At 38.0% G+C, this 16,148-nt stretch overlaps 1 protein-coding gene across 1 annotated transcript in view; it reads right to left on the reverse strand.

The window, feature by feature from the left end:
- Window positions 1-2,613: 2,613 nt before the first annotated feature.
- LOC146003061 (uncharacterized) overlaps window positions 2,614-16,148 on the reverse strand; it is a 47,671-nt gene continuing 34,136 nt past the window's right edge. The window contains exon 4 of the mRNA XM_083141230.1: window positions 2,614-3,556. Coding sequence (XP_082997356.1) covers window positions 3,550-3,556 — 7 coding nt within the window. The 3' untranslated portion in view covers window positions 2,614-3,549. The remainder of the gene's footprint in view (window positions 3,557-16,148) is intronic.

The following is a 16,148-nucleotide window of genomic DNA, read 5'->3' on the forward strand; positions in this document are numbered from 1 at the left end:
AGGGACAAGAAGCGTGTGAAAAAAAGTTTTGCATATGAACTGTGGCTTTAACAAGACAATAAATATTGTGATTTGAAAATAATTAGAGATGTGAGATTGATTGATCTATCTCTGCTAGACTACAGGGTCTGTCCTTAAAGTAGTAGGACTGATTTCTTTTATTTTCTTTTTACAGACTGACGGCGGTTACTCCACCAGTTGTTGGTCGAGGTGGGTCTAAGGAAAGGCAGGAAGCAGCGCCAGTCGGCTGCCAGCCATAGCAGAGTGAAGATCGCCCGTCATCGTAACCTCTACGAGTGCCCCTTGTCACGCTGTGTCATGGCCAAACTTTTGGAACAGCGTTACACCATCAAATTTTGCGTGAAGCTCGGTAAAACTGGTAAAGAGACCCATGAAATGATCAAGACGGCTTACGGTGATAACGCCATTGGAAGATCGAGTGTTTTTGAGTGGCACAAGCTGTTTCGGGAGGGGAGAGAGGAAGTTGAAGACGCCGCACGGTCAGGATGACCTTCGAGCTCCAAAACTGAGGAAAATGTTGCAAGAGTGAAGAATTTGCTGGACAGTGACCGAAGATTAACTGTTCGCATGATTGCCGATGAACTTGGCATTGCTAAAACCCAAGTTCATGAAATTGTGCACGAAAATTTGCAAATGAGGAAAATTTGCGCAAAGTTGGTGCCGCGAGTGCTGACAGGCGAGCAAAAGGACGTTCGCAAACGGATCTTCCAGGACCTTCTCAAAGAAGTGAGTGAAAATCCAAACTTTTTAGACAATGTAGTAACTGGGGACGAGACGTGGACGTTTGAGTATGACCCTGTGACCAAACGTCAAAGCGCAGAATGGCACACCCGAAATTCCCCACGACCCAAAAAGGCACGCATGACGAAGTCAAAAGTGAAAAGCATGCTCATTTGCTTCTTCGATTCACAAGGAGTGATCCACAGGGAATTTGTTACCCACGGACAGACTGTCAATGCAGATTTTTATCTCGAGGTCCTGGAACGGCTGAGGAAACGCATCGTCCGTGTTCGCCCAGCCATCGCCAACTCCTGGCGACTGCATCATGACAATACGTCGAGCCACACAGCCTTCCGAGTGGCTCCATCAGATTTTCATCTCTTCCCTAACCTGAAAAAAGTTTTGGGTAGTGTACATTATCAGTGTGATGATGACGTCATCAGTGCTGGGGGTGACTATTTTGCAAGCCTTGAGGAAAGCTTTTATGAGACCGGGATAGAAGCACTGCAGAAGCGTTGGCAAAAGTGTGTGGACCTGCAGGGAGACTACGTAGAAAAATAATTTGCTTTTGTGGTTCCATCCTGTTCCCTTCTAGGCTAGGCTTGCTACTTATGGGACACCCCTCGTATTTTCAATTTGGATACCCTGTATAGTGTTTTTCCAAGATGCAGGACATTTTCAGAAAATATGAATGTCGTGTCGTGCTTATTTTGAAATGAATTCTGATACAGCTACAAATTCATTTATCTAATTTATTTCATTTTCTTATAAGCCACCATAGGGTAGTGGTTTCCAAAGTGTATGCTGTGGCACCTGGGGTGCAGTGGGTGGCTTACTGGGGTGTTTCGGAATGTTACAATATATTCAAATAATGATATGATTGTTCCAAATATGGGCTTGTTTAGTACTTTTTACACTAAACTTTCATCTTGGGTTTGGTGCGAAGCTAAAGGAAGAAAATAGAAGAAAGGATGGTTGGGTTCAAAGGATCGTTTCTTAACCTTCTTCATCCATAAAAATAATGAAAAAAAAAAAAAAACTCTGAAAAACTGAATTGAAATAGATTCAAAAGTCTGTCATCTTGTGATGTATATTATTCTTGGTTTATTTAATGGCCTACAGCAGGGGTTCTCAAATGTTTTTGTTTCACAGCACCCTTAGTGTTTCAAGACTTTCACAGAGGCTCCAAGTCTGAATGTAAGCCTATCTAATACTTGCAAAACTGTTAGTGTGGTTAGGTTGCTTGTCTTAACTTAAAAAATAAAAACATATTTCAGAAACATTTTAGTGTAAAAGTACTAAACAAGCCCATATTTGGAACAATCATATCATTATTTGAATATATTGTAACATTCCGAAACACCCCAGTAAGCCACCCACTGCACCCCAGGTGCCACAGCATACACTTTGGAAACCACTACCCTATGGTGGCTTATAAGAAAATAAAATAAATTAGATAAATGAATTTGTAGCTGTATCAGAATTCATTTCAAAATAAGCACGACACGACATTCATATTTTCTGAAAATGTCCTGCATCTTGGAAAAACACTATACAGGGTATCCAAATTGAAAATACGAGGGGTGTCCCATAAGTAGCAAGCCAAGCCTAGAAGGGAACAGGATGGAACCACAAAAGCAAATTATTTTTCTACGTAGTCTCCCTGCAGGTCCACACACTTTTGCCAACGCTTCTGCAGTGCTTCTATCCTGGTCTCATAAAAGCTTTCCTCAAGGCTTGCAAAATAGTCACCCCCAGCACTGATGACGTCATCATCACACTGATAATGTACACTGCCCAAAACTTTTTTCAGGTTAGGGAAGAGATGAAAATCCGATGGAGCAAGATCGGGTGAATAAGGGGGATGTTCCAACAATTTGAACCCACAATCACAGATGGTTGCCATTGCAACAAGCGATGTGTGAAAACGTGCATTGTCCTGATGCAGAATCACCCCTTTAGAGAGCTTTCCCCGTCGCTTAGTCTTCAAAACACCCCGTAATTGTCTCACCAGGGAAGCATAATGCTCTCTGGTCATGGTGTTTCCCTTTCGGAGATGCTCAACCAACAAGACACCCTTCGAGTCCCAGAAGACTGTCGTCATCAACTTTCCCAGCAGAGACTGGAGTTTGCCTTCTTTGGGGTGGGGGAGCCGGGGTATTTCCTCTGTTTTGATGCCTGTTTTGGCTCCGGTACATAGTGATGAACCCAGGTGATGAACCAAGATTTCGTTCTGAGAACATGTGTCTGGTCAACTTTTGTTCACTTGTCAGAAGATTTGGAACCCAACGTGCAGAACCTTTTTCATCCCCAAACTGGTCATGCACAATGTGCTTCACTGTTGATTTTGACATCTTCAGTTCCTCTGCAATATATCGCACAGTCACACGTCTGTCTGCAAGAATAATCTTGTGAACTTTCTCTACATTTTCTTGTCACCATCTCCACTGGCCTGCCTGGACGAGGGCCATCTTCCACACTCACATTGCAGTTCAACGATGGTTTCGTGGAGAGTATCACAGAGACCCTCCTGATGCCAAGAAAATCAAGGCGTGGAAAGCAGTGTTTCTAGAGACAGGATCTGTCGCTAAGAGGCATGTTGGTGGCCGATCACGAACATCAGAGGAAAACGTTCAGCGCATTGCTGATGCATTTGCATGAAGTCCCAAGAAATCCATTTGTACGGCGTCACGTGAGATTGCTCTCCCAAATTTTGTGTACGAACGGATTTTTTGCAATAATGGATCCCAATTCTGTGTACCACCACACACTTTGAGCTTTTTCAGCTTTGGATGTTATTTTCAATTTTCACCCCCTGGAAAGATACAAAATAAACGAATCATTACTATTCATTACCTATTTAAAATTTCCACAGCTAAGCTATCATATACCACCTACCATACTGTTCTTGCCTCTATATTATGTTTATTGATTGATTGATTTGTTGTTTTAAGTCCACATTTTGCACAGAAAGGCTAATCGGGACTGGACCTACAGTTTAAAGTGGGATCCGAACCACTATGTGCCTGCACCGGGTATCGAACCCGGGACACCTTTATATATTATGTTTAATATAATTATTTGAAATTAGGGTGTTTTAATTCAGACACCCTGTACTTTATTTTATGACATGCATACATCTAAAAATATCAGATTTCCTGGCAAGGCGAAGAGCAACTGATCACTAGAGTATCCTTGCAGTGGGTAGCAAACCTGATTCATAAAGTGTAACTGAAAAGAAGTTGTTAAGTAAGTATGTAATGACGTCAAAGATCCTGGGTTTGAATCCTGTGTAACAGACAGATGTGTGTCTGTGTTCTGTCATGGATTTCATCTAATAGACATTAATTCTATCAGTGCTATCACTATTAGCTTAGAGGTGTAGAAAAATGTCATGAAATAAGCAAATACTGTAACTATGGGCATGATCTTGCTGTATGGGTTCAAGTATTGTAACCATGTTTCAAATTTCAATTATATCACTCCAAGCCCCCCCCCCTTTGTAAAAAAAACTATTCTTTGGTCATATAGGCTAGCTGGAATTGTGCATATGTTTAAAGTAGAATGCACTGAAATGTGGTAACCTGGAACCTGATCACAAAGCACCAGTGATAACCATTATATCATCCAGGCAGCTTAGAATCGAACTGTTGGCCAAGTACTGTATTTTCAGAATATTTTAGGCATGAGACCTTCATTATCAGTTCCTTAACAATGTTAACAGAAATGTGAAAAATTTTCAACTTCGGTAATAATTACAAATTTTTTCATAAATAAAAAAATATTACATAACTAACTAACTAACTCCCTAGCCTTCTTAAACCTGAAGGTTCATGGCTGCAGCAACACAGGCCTTCCATCTTTCCCTATCTTGAGCAAGTTCTATATACTCTTTTCCATCCCTACCGATTTCCCTAAGGTCCATCTCAACGTTGTCCCTCCATCTTCGTCTTGGCCTTCCTACAGGTCTCTTACCATCTGGTTTCCCAACAAGAATCCTGTAAACTCCTCTTTCCTCTCCCATTCGTGCCACATGGCCTGCCCACCTAAGTCTTCTTGATTTAATTATTCTAATAATATCTGGACATGAATACAAATTATGTAGTTCTAAATTATGTAACCTTCTCCACACCTGTCTCCTCATCCCTTTTAGGTCTGAATATTTTCCTAAGGATCTTATTTTCAAATACTCTCAATTTATGTTCCTCTTTCAATGTAAGGGACCAAGTTTCACAATCCATATAATACTACAGGCAAAATTACTGTTTTGCATATTTTAACTTTTAGTTTCTTAGATATTAAATGAGAAGACAAAAGTTTATGAAGAGAGAAGTAACGTGCATTTCCTGAATTAAGCCTACTTTTTATTTCCTCTTTAATATAATTTTCATTTGTTAATATTACTCCTAAGTTTTTGAGTTTCGAAACTGGGTCAAACGAGTTGTTATCAATAATTAGATTTTGATTTTGATTATTACCTAACACTTGGTTTCGGCCTATAAGCATATATTTAGTTTTCTCTTTGTTAACTTCCAAACCTATCTCTTTAGCAGTTTTGAAAAATATTTTAGCATTATTCTTAATTGTATTCACATCATCCCCCAGTAAGTCTACATCCATCATCTGCATATGCTAACAACTGAGTCACAGCATTTAATTTTAGTCCTTCTTTAGTTTCTTTTACCTTCCTAACAGCATATTCTAAGGTAAAATTAAAGAGCAATGGAGATAATGCATCTCCTTGTTTTAACCCATCATGAATTGTAAATTTCTCAGACATATTAATACCCACACGAATTTTACTTTCTGTTTCACTGGTGCATATTTTTATCATACTAACAAGCTTCTTAGGTATTCCAAACTCTACTAATATATTATATAATTTCTCTCTTTTGACCAAATCATATGCTTTTTTGAAATCAATGAATAGCTGATGGACATTTTGATTATATTCCCACTTTTTTTCAAGTGTCTGTCTGATGTGAAAAATTTGATCTGTAGTTGATCTGTTACGTTTAAATCCACATTGATAATCACCTATAATTTCATTAGCATATGGGGCTAGTCTTGTTAAATAATGTTAGACAATATTTTGTATGTTGTTGAGAGTAGAGAAATTCCACGGTAATTATTGCAGTTCATTTTATCACCTTTTTTAAACACAGGAACAATTATGGATTCTTTCCACTGTTGAGGGATTTCTTCTTTATTCCATATTAAACAAATTAATTTATGAATTTGACATATTAATGAATTTCCACCATATTTGATTAACTCAGCTGGTATTAAATCAATGCCAGGTGCTTTGTTATTCTTTAGCCTTTAAATAGCATCTTTAACTTCAGTCAAGTTAGGTTCTGGAACTAAAGGTTCTGCTGTGTGTACTTCATTTACTTCTGATTTATCTCCTACATGGACATTTAAAAGGTCATTAAAGTACTTCTTCCATCTATTTAGAATATCGCTTGGGTCAGCTAGAAAATCACCGTCTTTATCTTTTATGAAGTTTACTTTAGGTTGCCACCCCTTTCTAAACTCATTTACACCTTTATATAAATCTCTGATATTTTTATTTTTGCTGTTTGTTTCAATTTCGTTAATTTTCCTTTTCAAGTAATCTCTTTTTTTTTTTTACTTCTAAACGTGTGGTTAACTTCTCGCTTTATTCTATTATAATTGTTTAGATTTGTATCATCAGAGTTATTTAACCACCTAAGTCTAGCCTGATTTCTTATTTCTATTAGATTATGACATTCATAATCAAACCATGGCTTACTTTTTCTCGGTTTATAGTATCCTATACTTTCTTTAGCTGCTGATTCTATTGCATTACGTATGTGCTCCCAATTCTTATTTACGTCTGTTTCATTTATATTTTCATCATCATTTAAATCCTGCAAAACATCAAATCTATTTGACAGTTTAATTTGGTAATCTTTCTTAATTCTTTCATCAGTAAACTTTCCTGTATCAAATTTTAGAACTTTTGGATTTTGTTGCTTATGATTTATCACTGAGAGTCTTTCTCTTAATTTAGCAATTACTAAATAATGGTCACTGGCACAGTCAGCACCTCTATGTGTATGAACGTCAATTATACTAGTATGCCTTCTCTTATCAATGAGAATATGATCTATCTGATTATGAGTTTTACCATCTGGAGAAGACCAGGTATATTTATGGATATCTTTATGTTTAAAAGTGGTACTTTTCACAATTAAATTCTTTGAGGTTGCAAAAGTAATCAATTTTATACCATTATCATTACTTAATTTATGAAGACTTTCTTTACCAATCGTGGGTTTAAATGTCTCTTCTTTGCCAATCTGTGCATTACAGTCACCTAACAGAATTTTCATATCATACTGAGAAAATTTATCAAAGACCTGTTCTAACTCTGTATAAAAATCATCTTTAGTATTATCTTCTTTATCTTCCGTTGGTGCATGTATGTTTATTAAAATAATTTTACACCACCTACAATGTAAAACTGCATATGATATCCTATCATTAATAAATTCTACTGTTTTAAGAGCCGAGATAATTCTATTATTTATGAAAAAGCCTGTTCCAAAATTATGATTTTCAGTACCACCATAGAAAAAAGTATAATTTTTAGTTTTACAATTCCCTTCTCCTGGCCACCTAACTTCCTGGACAGCTACTACATCTAATTTATACTTAACTATCTCATTAACTGTACACTGAAATGCCCCAGGCCGGTAAAGTCTCAGAACATTCCAGGTGCCTAATTTAATATCCTTATTCCTAACGTAGATCTTATCCTTAGTCCAGGGTCTTCCCAAAGTAGTCCCCACCCAGAGATCCGAACGGGGGACTATTTTACCTTGGGAACATCCATGGCCTTATATTGCTGTTTCTTGACATTTTTTTTTTTACAGTGCAGAGTTGTCAGCTCTACGCCTAACCCATAATATGAATGGAGGAACTACTACACAAGACAAACACAAACACATTAGACAGCACAATTACTACACAAGACGAACACAAACACATTAGACAGCACAACTACTACACAAGACATACACAAACACATCACAACTATAACACACAAACACATCACAACTATAACACAATATAAACACAAACACACCACAACTACTACACAATATAAACATAAACAAACTACACACCACAACTACTACACAAGACAAAACAAACATACTAGACAGCACAACTACTACACAAACATACTAGACAGCACAACTACAACACAAGAAACATACATACACATCACCGATACTACACAAGACAAACAGAAATACATTAGACAGCATAACTACTACATAAGATAAACACAAACACACTAGACAGCACAACTACTACACAAGACAATCCCAACCACACTAGACAGCACACCAACTACACAAGACAAACCCACATACAAGCACACCACAACTACTACACAAGACAAACACAAACACTACACAGCACAACTACTGCACAAGACACACAAACACATAACAACCACTACACAAGAAAAAAACAAATGCACAACTACTACTACACAAGATTATGAATGGATGGAAGTAATCATCTTTTTCATATTCATACTTCGATAGAATATCTGAAGTAAAAACGAATTCCTTTTAATTTGAGAATTACATAGAATTTGATAACTACAATATAATAAAACACATGAGTTGAAAGTTTTGTACTCATAAATTTCACTTTCATATCTACAGATTGGCTGCTTCTCATAGCTCCATTAGGTCTGAAGAGACATCAGTAATATTTGTTAAACGTCAACATCTTACAGTGTATTGTAGAATGTGCTGTTCATGGTTATAAACATGATCTTGTAGCAAATTAAATCACTTATCAAAAAAACAAAGTCACATAGTTTCACAAATGCAGGGTGGGCCAAAAGTCAGGTGTCATTGGAACAGCATTGTCATAGGAAAGGCTGGCGTGCCGGATGCCCACCCCGGCCACGCGTGATGCTTGGGGTGTGGGGCAACCCCAAGGACACACGTGACAACCCCGGCAGCCACCCCGGAATCCGCCATCCCGAACGCAACCTAGGCTTCCCAAATGGAACCACAGGCATGCGGCATACCACCTCCAATTGTCCCCTCGTCAGGAGCTCAATGCCGCAAACAGCCCCGTCCCATCATGAAACTTTTCCTAATTATGGCCTGTTTTATCTTTGTATGTATCACCAACTGAATAATGGTGCTGACGACCGAAGAAGAAGAGCTTAAGTACGGAGAAACAAATTTGTACAGTCTGTCTTTGATTACTTTTTCACAGATGATGGACAGAGGAGAGACTAAGGAGATTGGTCTGTAAGATGAAACAAAATTTTTGTTACCACTTTTGTGAATCGGTGTGATGTTAGCTTGTTTCCAAGCGTGAGGAAAGATGCGTTCTGAAAAACATCTGTTCAAGAGAATGGAAAGGGGATAGCACAGGGATTGCACAGTTTTTCTGAGGAACATGGTGTTGATATCATCCGGTCCTAGGGCACAGTGAGCTGAAAGAGACGACAATAGATTCTTCACCTCATCGGGTGTAGTGACAAGCGTTGTTAGAGATGAGGAACAGACTGGTCTTATGTTTGGCAACGCTGCAAGGGAAGATGGGGGGCAGAAGTTACCATGAAAATAAGAATTGAAGAGTTCTGCCCTTCGGTTGCCTATCGCACTTTCACTATCATGTGTAATTTCAGCTGGAATCCTACTGTTATTTTTCCTCGAGTTTATTAGATTAAAAAAGTTTTTAAAAATATTACATAGCTTTTCATTAAGTCAACTAGATCTAGAACAATTCAAATTAATGTTCAGAAGATACATTACTACCAGAAAAAATTGTAATTCATTCTTGAAATGTATATTTTTAGGCATAACCTGAGAAAACCCAATAAAATCCAGTTATACTCTATTTCTTTGGTTGATTGAGTTGGTTTATTTTACTTTGCTTATCTGCCACTTTTGGATAATTGCGAAGATGAGATTGAGTGATCATATTGATGTAAGGAACACAGAAAGAACACCCATGCTAGGCTGGAATTCAAACCTGGCACCTCTGGCATCATAGCATGATCCAGTTATTTTGGGAGTCCCCCCCCAAAAAAACCACCTGGGTTCATATGTTTAATAAAACACTGACAAAATGCCAACACTGATGTCGATTGATTTGGTGTTTTATCTCCACTGTATGCACAGAAAGGCTAATCGGGACTGGACCTACAGTTTAAAGTGGGATCCGAACCACTATGCTTCTACCGGGTATCAAACCCAGGATCCCTTGATTTCAAGGCAACGACGCTATCACTGCACCATCGGGGAGGCCCCCAACACAGATGTGTACACCTCTCTAAAATATATTTATAGATATTTGTCTGCTTGAGTTGAAGTCTTTGTCTGCATTTATTAAATGTTTTACACATTACTTACATGTTCTGCATGTTTCTTACATACATTTAACACATCAAGTAGAAAATTTATTTTTATGCATAGACACCCAACACTTTATGACATTTATTATCACTATCATTGAAAACATTTGTTACGATTCTTCATTTCAAAGTAAATGAAACAAACAAAATTACTTAGCAACTGTAAGAAAAAATCTGCTACATTATTTCATTCAAGTGCTTTTAATAATTACCATTCATGTACAAGTACTTTTCTGTTTTAAACAAACTTTTCTTGGATAGCCATTGAGAACTGACTGGTTAGTGTTTTAGCATAGAGAAATTCATATTATTGTGAAAATGAGTGTGAATACAAGGTTCTGCATATACCTGATATTTCTAGAAATAACTCTATGAAATACAGCGTTATTAAAAAAGAATGGTACAAAAGTAAGGTTAATTTATTTTTAAGTGAAAAGAGATACAAAAACAATTCTGGTGGGAAAGAAGAAAGGAAGGTTGTAAATTTATAGCCTGTGGTTGTAGTGGACGTAAAATCCGCTAGAGACACTACTTGTTGTTGATAGCTAAAAAGGGCAACAACGATGGTAGAGCAAGCATATTGCGTAATGGAATTCACACAAACAGGGGCAGTTGTTACAGTTCAGACACACTTTCGTGCGAAATTCAAGAAACGACCACCACATAGACATTGCATTACACGCTGGGTGCAGAAGTTTGAATCAACTAGATGTCTGTGCAGTATAAAAATTCCCAGTAGACCAGGAACGTCGGGGAGACAGTGGATAGGATTTCTGCTGCTTTTCAAATGAGTCCCAGAAAATCGACAAACCAAGCAAGTAAAGAACTTAATCAGGGTGGCTACAAACAAGCAGAAATGAAATTCCCTGACTTTTCCAGGTTTTCCAGGACAAAATTTACATTTTCCCTGACAATTACAAACTAAACTAAATTGATGTTTTTGCAAATGGAAATAATAAACTCAATACAGATCCACGTATGGTTTTGTTAAGTACCAATATTATCTTCTATGAAATTGACTTAATTTCTCTATTCTCTACGAGGTGCGGCAATTAAATAATGAGACTGTGCACCTCATGTAGCGTAGAATAGTGGGGGAGAGGTAGCTATTGATGTGTTGTTGATATTGAACCTTCATGCACACCCACTGTTTGTTTCATGATTCTTTTCTTTTCTTTGCAGGCTTGCTTGAAGAGGACAGTGTTCTGTAGTAGTGCCGGAATCACGGACAATAAAGTTGAGCAGCGCATTAACATCAAATTCCTGGTGAAATTAAAAAAAAAAACACCGACGGAATGTTGTGCAATGTTAAAAGAGGTGTATGGTGATAATGCTGTCACGTGCGCGAGTGTTCGAATGGCACAAACGATTTTCAGAAGGGAGCGAGGAGGTTGAAGATGATGAACGTCCCGGCCGCCCTGTGAGTTCAAGAAAGGACGACAATGTTCAAAAAATTCATGAACTTGTGCGGAAAGACAGACGTCTGAGCATTCGGTTGCTCGCAGACATGATGAACATTAACAAAGAGACAGTAAGACAAATTTTGCATGAGAATTTAAACACGCATTCCTGTGCTCGACCATCCTCCGTATTCCCCAGACCTGGCCCCCTGTGACTTTTATCTCTTCCCAAAAGTGAAAAGAGCATTGAAGGGAACACATTTTCACTCCGTGGAAGAGGTGAAACAAAAAATGGCAGAGTTGTTGAACAGTGTGACATCTGATGACCTACAGCATTGCTTTGAACAATGGAAGACACGTATGCAGCAGTGTATTGATAGGGGAGGGGAGTATATTGAAGGGGATACCAGTCAATTGTAACTTTCTTGCAATGCATCACAGTTATGACACCAGTCTCGTTATTTAATTGCCACACCTCGTATGATTTGAATTCAAACTGCAAAATAGTGAATTTGGAAAATTATTACAATTCAGAAGCTATGGAAGGATTACAGAATTTTGTCATAGGCAGTAAGTTTAAAACAAAATACTTGATTATTTTTAAAGTTACGTCTCGGTATTATATGTTGATATTTCCACTGAGGTTTGGAACCCTCTGCTTGCAAAGACCATGAGTGCGGACTCATTTTTCGATGCATAAAGCTACTTCTCTCTTTTCTGTAAAGCAAACAACTTAACTCTTGCATATAAGTGAAACAATTGAATTGTACAAAAGAAAGTATCATATTTCCTTACATTATCAATGGGATTTATGCTTCAGTACAGTATATCCAAGTGAAGTACTATGAAACTGACAACATGCAGTTATACCATTAATGCTGACGAAAATGGTATGTAGGTATTAGAAATTTAAGGCAAGGAATTTATAGAATTGGATTGTATAGGTACCTGATTTAGCTAACCACATATTAAAACAGAAACACTCTAATAATAAAAGCTTCTGAAAGTTCATATACAAGGGGCATCCTGAAAAAAGCTCCAATGGTGCTAATACGCAGCACTAGTGGTCGGAGAGCGACACACACACATGCAGGCAGGAAGAAGTGGCATGCAGCTGTAATCTGGTACAGTTGCAATGCAGCCATTTTAGGACAGTTCTAGGTTAAAGTTTGCAGCTCTCATACAGTCTCCCACTGACTGCGATGTAGCCTACATTGCATGCTCAGAATTTGGCACAGAGCAACCAGCAATCGTGTGAGGTGTGCAGACCGGACTTCGTGAGTGATAGTATGGTCAGACGTTGGTGCAGACAATTCACGAAAGGCCAATCGAATGTGCGCAACCCCATACAGCTGAGTACACGCGGGCCCTTTGCATCACTTCAGGTGAGAGATCTTGGACTACTCCCTGTACAGTCACTGACACTTCTGGGTTGTAACAACCCTATTGAAGAAGCACTGAAGCAAACCATCCATGTCTGACCACTAAGCGCCTTGTGACTAGACAACCCAACCAGCATTGAAATTCTGCAGCTTGTATACACGTTCACGGTCAAAAATAGGGCATTCAATTTCAGGCACATTACACTAACTGAAAGACTATTTTCAAAAATAATCGTATCCCCCGTTTTTCACCTTTTTCTCAGTTGTCACACATGTGAATTTCCTCTATATTCTCTGTATTCTCATTAGGACAAACACACCCATCCATGCCCGAACCGAGTATTGGTAATATCGCACGCTAGCCAACAATTCCCGAGGAAAAGTTTGATATGCTTTAGGCACACGTGGTTGGAATCCCACTTTAAACTATAGATCCAGTTTTCTTACTGTGCATAAAGTGGACTTAAAAAGAAGAAAAAATCAAGGAAAAGTGCTTGAAGGTTTCGATGAGTTCCAATTGCCTTGATGAGGCGAAGCTATTACATGATTTTCAAGTGATCAAGTGGCCACGTGGTAGCGGATAAGTTTCACGTAAAGAAGGCTTTGGGTTGGATTCACGTTCTATTGCCCTATTTTTTTTAAATAACTCGAGCAACTAATTATTGCATTTTAATTAATAATTTATTCGAGTAAAGGTTAAATAAATTTTTATTTTTGGGTGGAAATCTTTACTTTACCGTTTTAAATTTTATTTGTGAAAATTATTTTTTAAGATAGTTTTTTTACATTTCTCATCATTTTACAAACATACTCAACAAAATGTTATGCCTGGCGAAAAGTACACATTTCTTTTGAGAAAATGATCCAGAAATACATATAATACTATTCACAAGAAATGATCGTAATCCTTTGGAAAACAAAATTCATTTCAAAATTCAACAATTCGCACAGCAAATAAAATAAGAATGTTCGCAATAAATAAATTGAAATATATAGTCGCTCGAGTTAAGAAAAAAATTGGAGGCAATCAAACCGGAATCGAACCCAGTATCTACTGCGTGTCAAACTAACACATTACCACCTCACCACCTGGTCTTCTGTCAGTCGAACAACATAATCATCTTGTGAGTAACGCTTGCTAAGTTTCTGATCTTTGAAGTGCTTGTAATTGTTGTTGTGTGTCACGGAGTTATGTTTACTGCATCATTTGAGCACACAATCCAAACATACGTAAATTTCGTACACAGAAAACATGGTTTTTCTGCACATAATTACGGAGCATGTGCTCTGTCAAGGACTAGAAGGAACCTCGCAAAAGTTACCGAAGCTTCTCTACAGTGCTGACAGTTGGCCCCGGAGTCACGTGATATTGCTTATCAGTCGACATGACCTTGTGCCTGCAGAACCAGCACACTAAGGTGAACGAAGGTGTTTTACGTGATTTGTAAGCTGGAACAAAACATGCCACGGTTTACAACAGACAGAGGTTTGTCTTCAGCTTTGGGAAAGACAACCACACTAGGCATACAGACAGAGTATAATGTAAGGAAATTATTTCTCCGTCTCCTCACACTGACAATTTTATTGCCTATTTTTGGAGTTATTTGACCACAGAAACGGATTATATTATTGAAGTCGTATCTCATGTGATGGCTTGGTTCAGTATGCTGATCAGGTTTTCTGACAAAAGCAGGATGAGCTACCCAAGAACAGTAATTGTCTATCTTCTATATCTGCTTCCTTCCTCATCCGGTATAAGGCAGATGAGAACATAACACAAATATGTAAGAGAAGTATTGCTAATTTGGTAAATTTTCTTGCAATTGAAGTTCTGTCATGAACAGCTGCAAAGAAACAAAGTATTTCCTGTTTAAAGATTACACTGAATAATTGTTATTTGATTAGGAAACTAAAAATGACTTCAGTATTCCCATGCAGTACACAAGAGATTCTAAACACACACTAAAACATATTACTGTTCGTTTCAACGTATTATTTCAACAATCAAGACACAAAATAAAGGGCATGCTCAAGAAAAATTATGTTTCAGTGATTATCAAGTGCATTACATGGTTAACATCAAGTTTGAATTTGCCAGTTATCCAAATATTATTAATTTTGAAAATAGTCTTTCAGTTAGTGTAATGTGCCTGATATTGAATGCCCTATTTTTAACCGTGAATGTGTTTTGTTTCTTCAATTAAAACTTTTAGATTACAATTTAGTTCATCATACCAACCTGTGTCCTTCTCCCTTTTTTATTTATAGTTACTAATAAAATCCCCACTGGAACATAAAAAAACCTTTCACTGTTCATTAGTCAGTCATTGTTCTCTGCAGTTTTCAATGCAACATTCAGGCTCTCTGATCGTGCATCGTACGTTTCACATCAGTGTGAAATGAATGTGCTTCTTGGACTTTCATACTCTTATGTTTGGATGGAAACTCTGACACAGGTCTGGAGCAAGCCTGGAAAATTCATATTGATGAGCAACCTCACCTCTGTCCCCCCCCCCCCCTCCCCGCAACATATCCATGCCACATTTCCGAACAGAGTTTCACATTTTGGCTCATTATTCAACTTGTATGACACCCAGGATCATGAAACATGTTTCAGTCTCTTTGAAAACGTTCATTTTTGAACACAATACTAAGGTTTGCGCCTTGTCCCCAAAATAGTGGGAGAAGAGGGGAATACTCCAGATTTTTATGGGTTTTTTCGTTGAAATTCGGTGGTCGCACCCCCAAACCCCCCTTCCTCGGTTCGGCATTCTGAATTGTACACGGTTGCATGTTATGATGTTTTAGCTGCAAAACAAAACTTATCCGAAGTAGATTGCTCCCATAGTGCCAGAGTTATAACAATTTTCCTCCAAAAATTCTAATTACCTATTTTCCATTAAAAAAAAAAAATCACATTTTGGCTTATTATTCAACTTGTATGGCACCCAAGAACATGAAACATGTTTCATTCTCTTGAGAAATGCCCTTTCTTTGAAAACAATAATAAAGTTCGCACCTTCTTCTCAAATAGCGGGAGAAGAGGGGGCAAACTCCTGATTTTAAAGTTTTTTTTAATTGAAATTCGGGGGTCGTGCACCCCAAGCCCCCCTTCCTCGGTCCGGCGTTCTGAATTGTACACGGTTGCATGCTATGATGTTTTAGCTGCAAAACAAAACTTATCCAAAGTAGACTGCTCCCATA

This window comes from Lepisma saccharinum, chromosome 19 (assembly GCF_977018435.1).
Source record: "Lepisma saccharinum chromosome 19, izLepSacc3.1, whole genome shotgun sequence".
NCBI classification, from domain to species: domain Eukaryota; kingdom Metazoa; phylum Arthropoda; class Insecta; order Zygentoma; family Lepismatidae; genus Lepisma; species Lepisma saccharinum.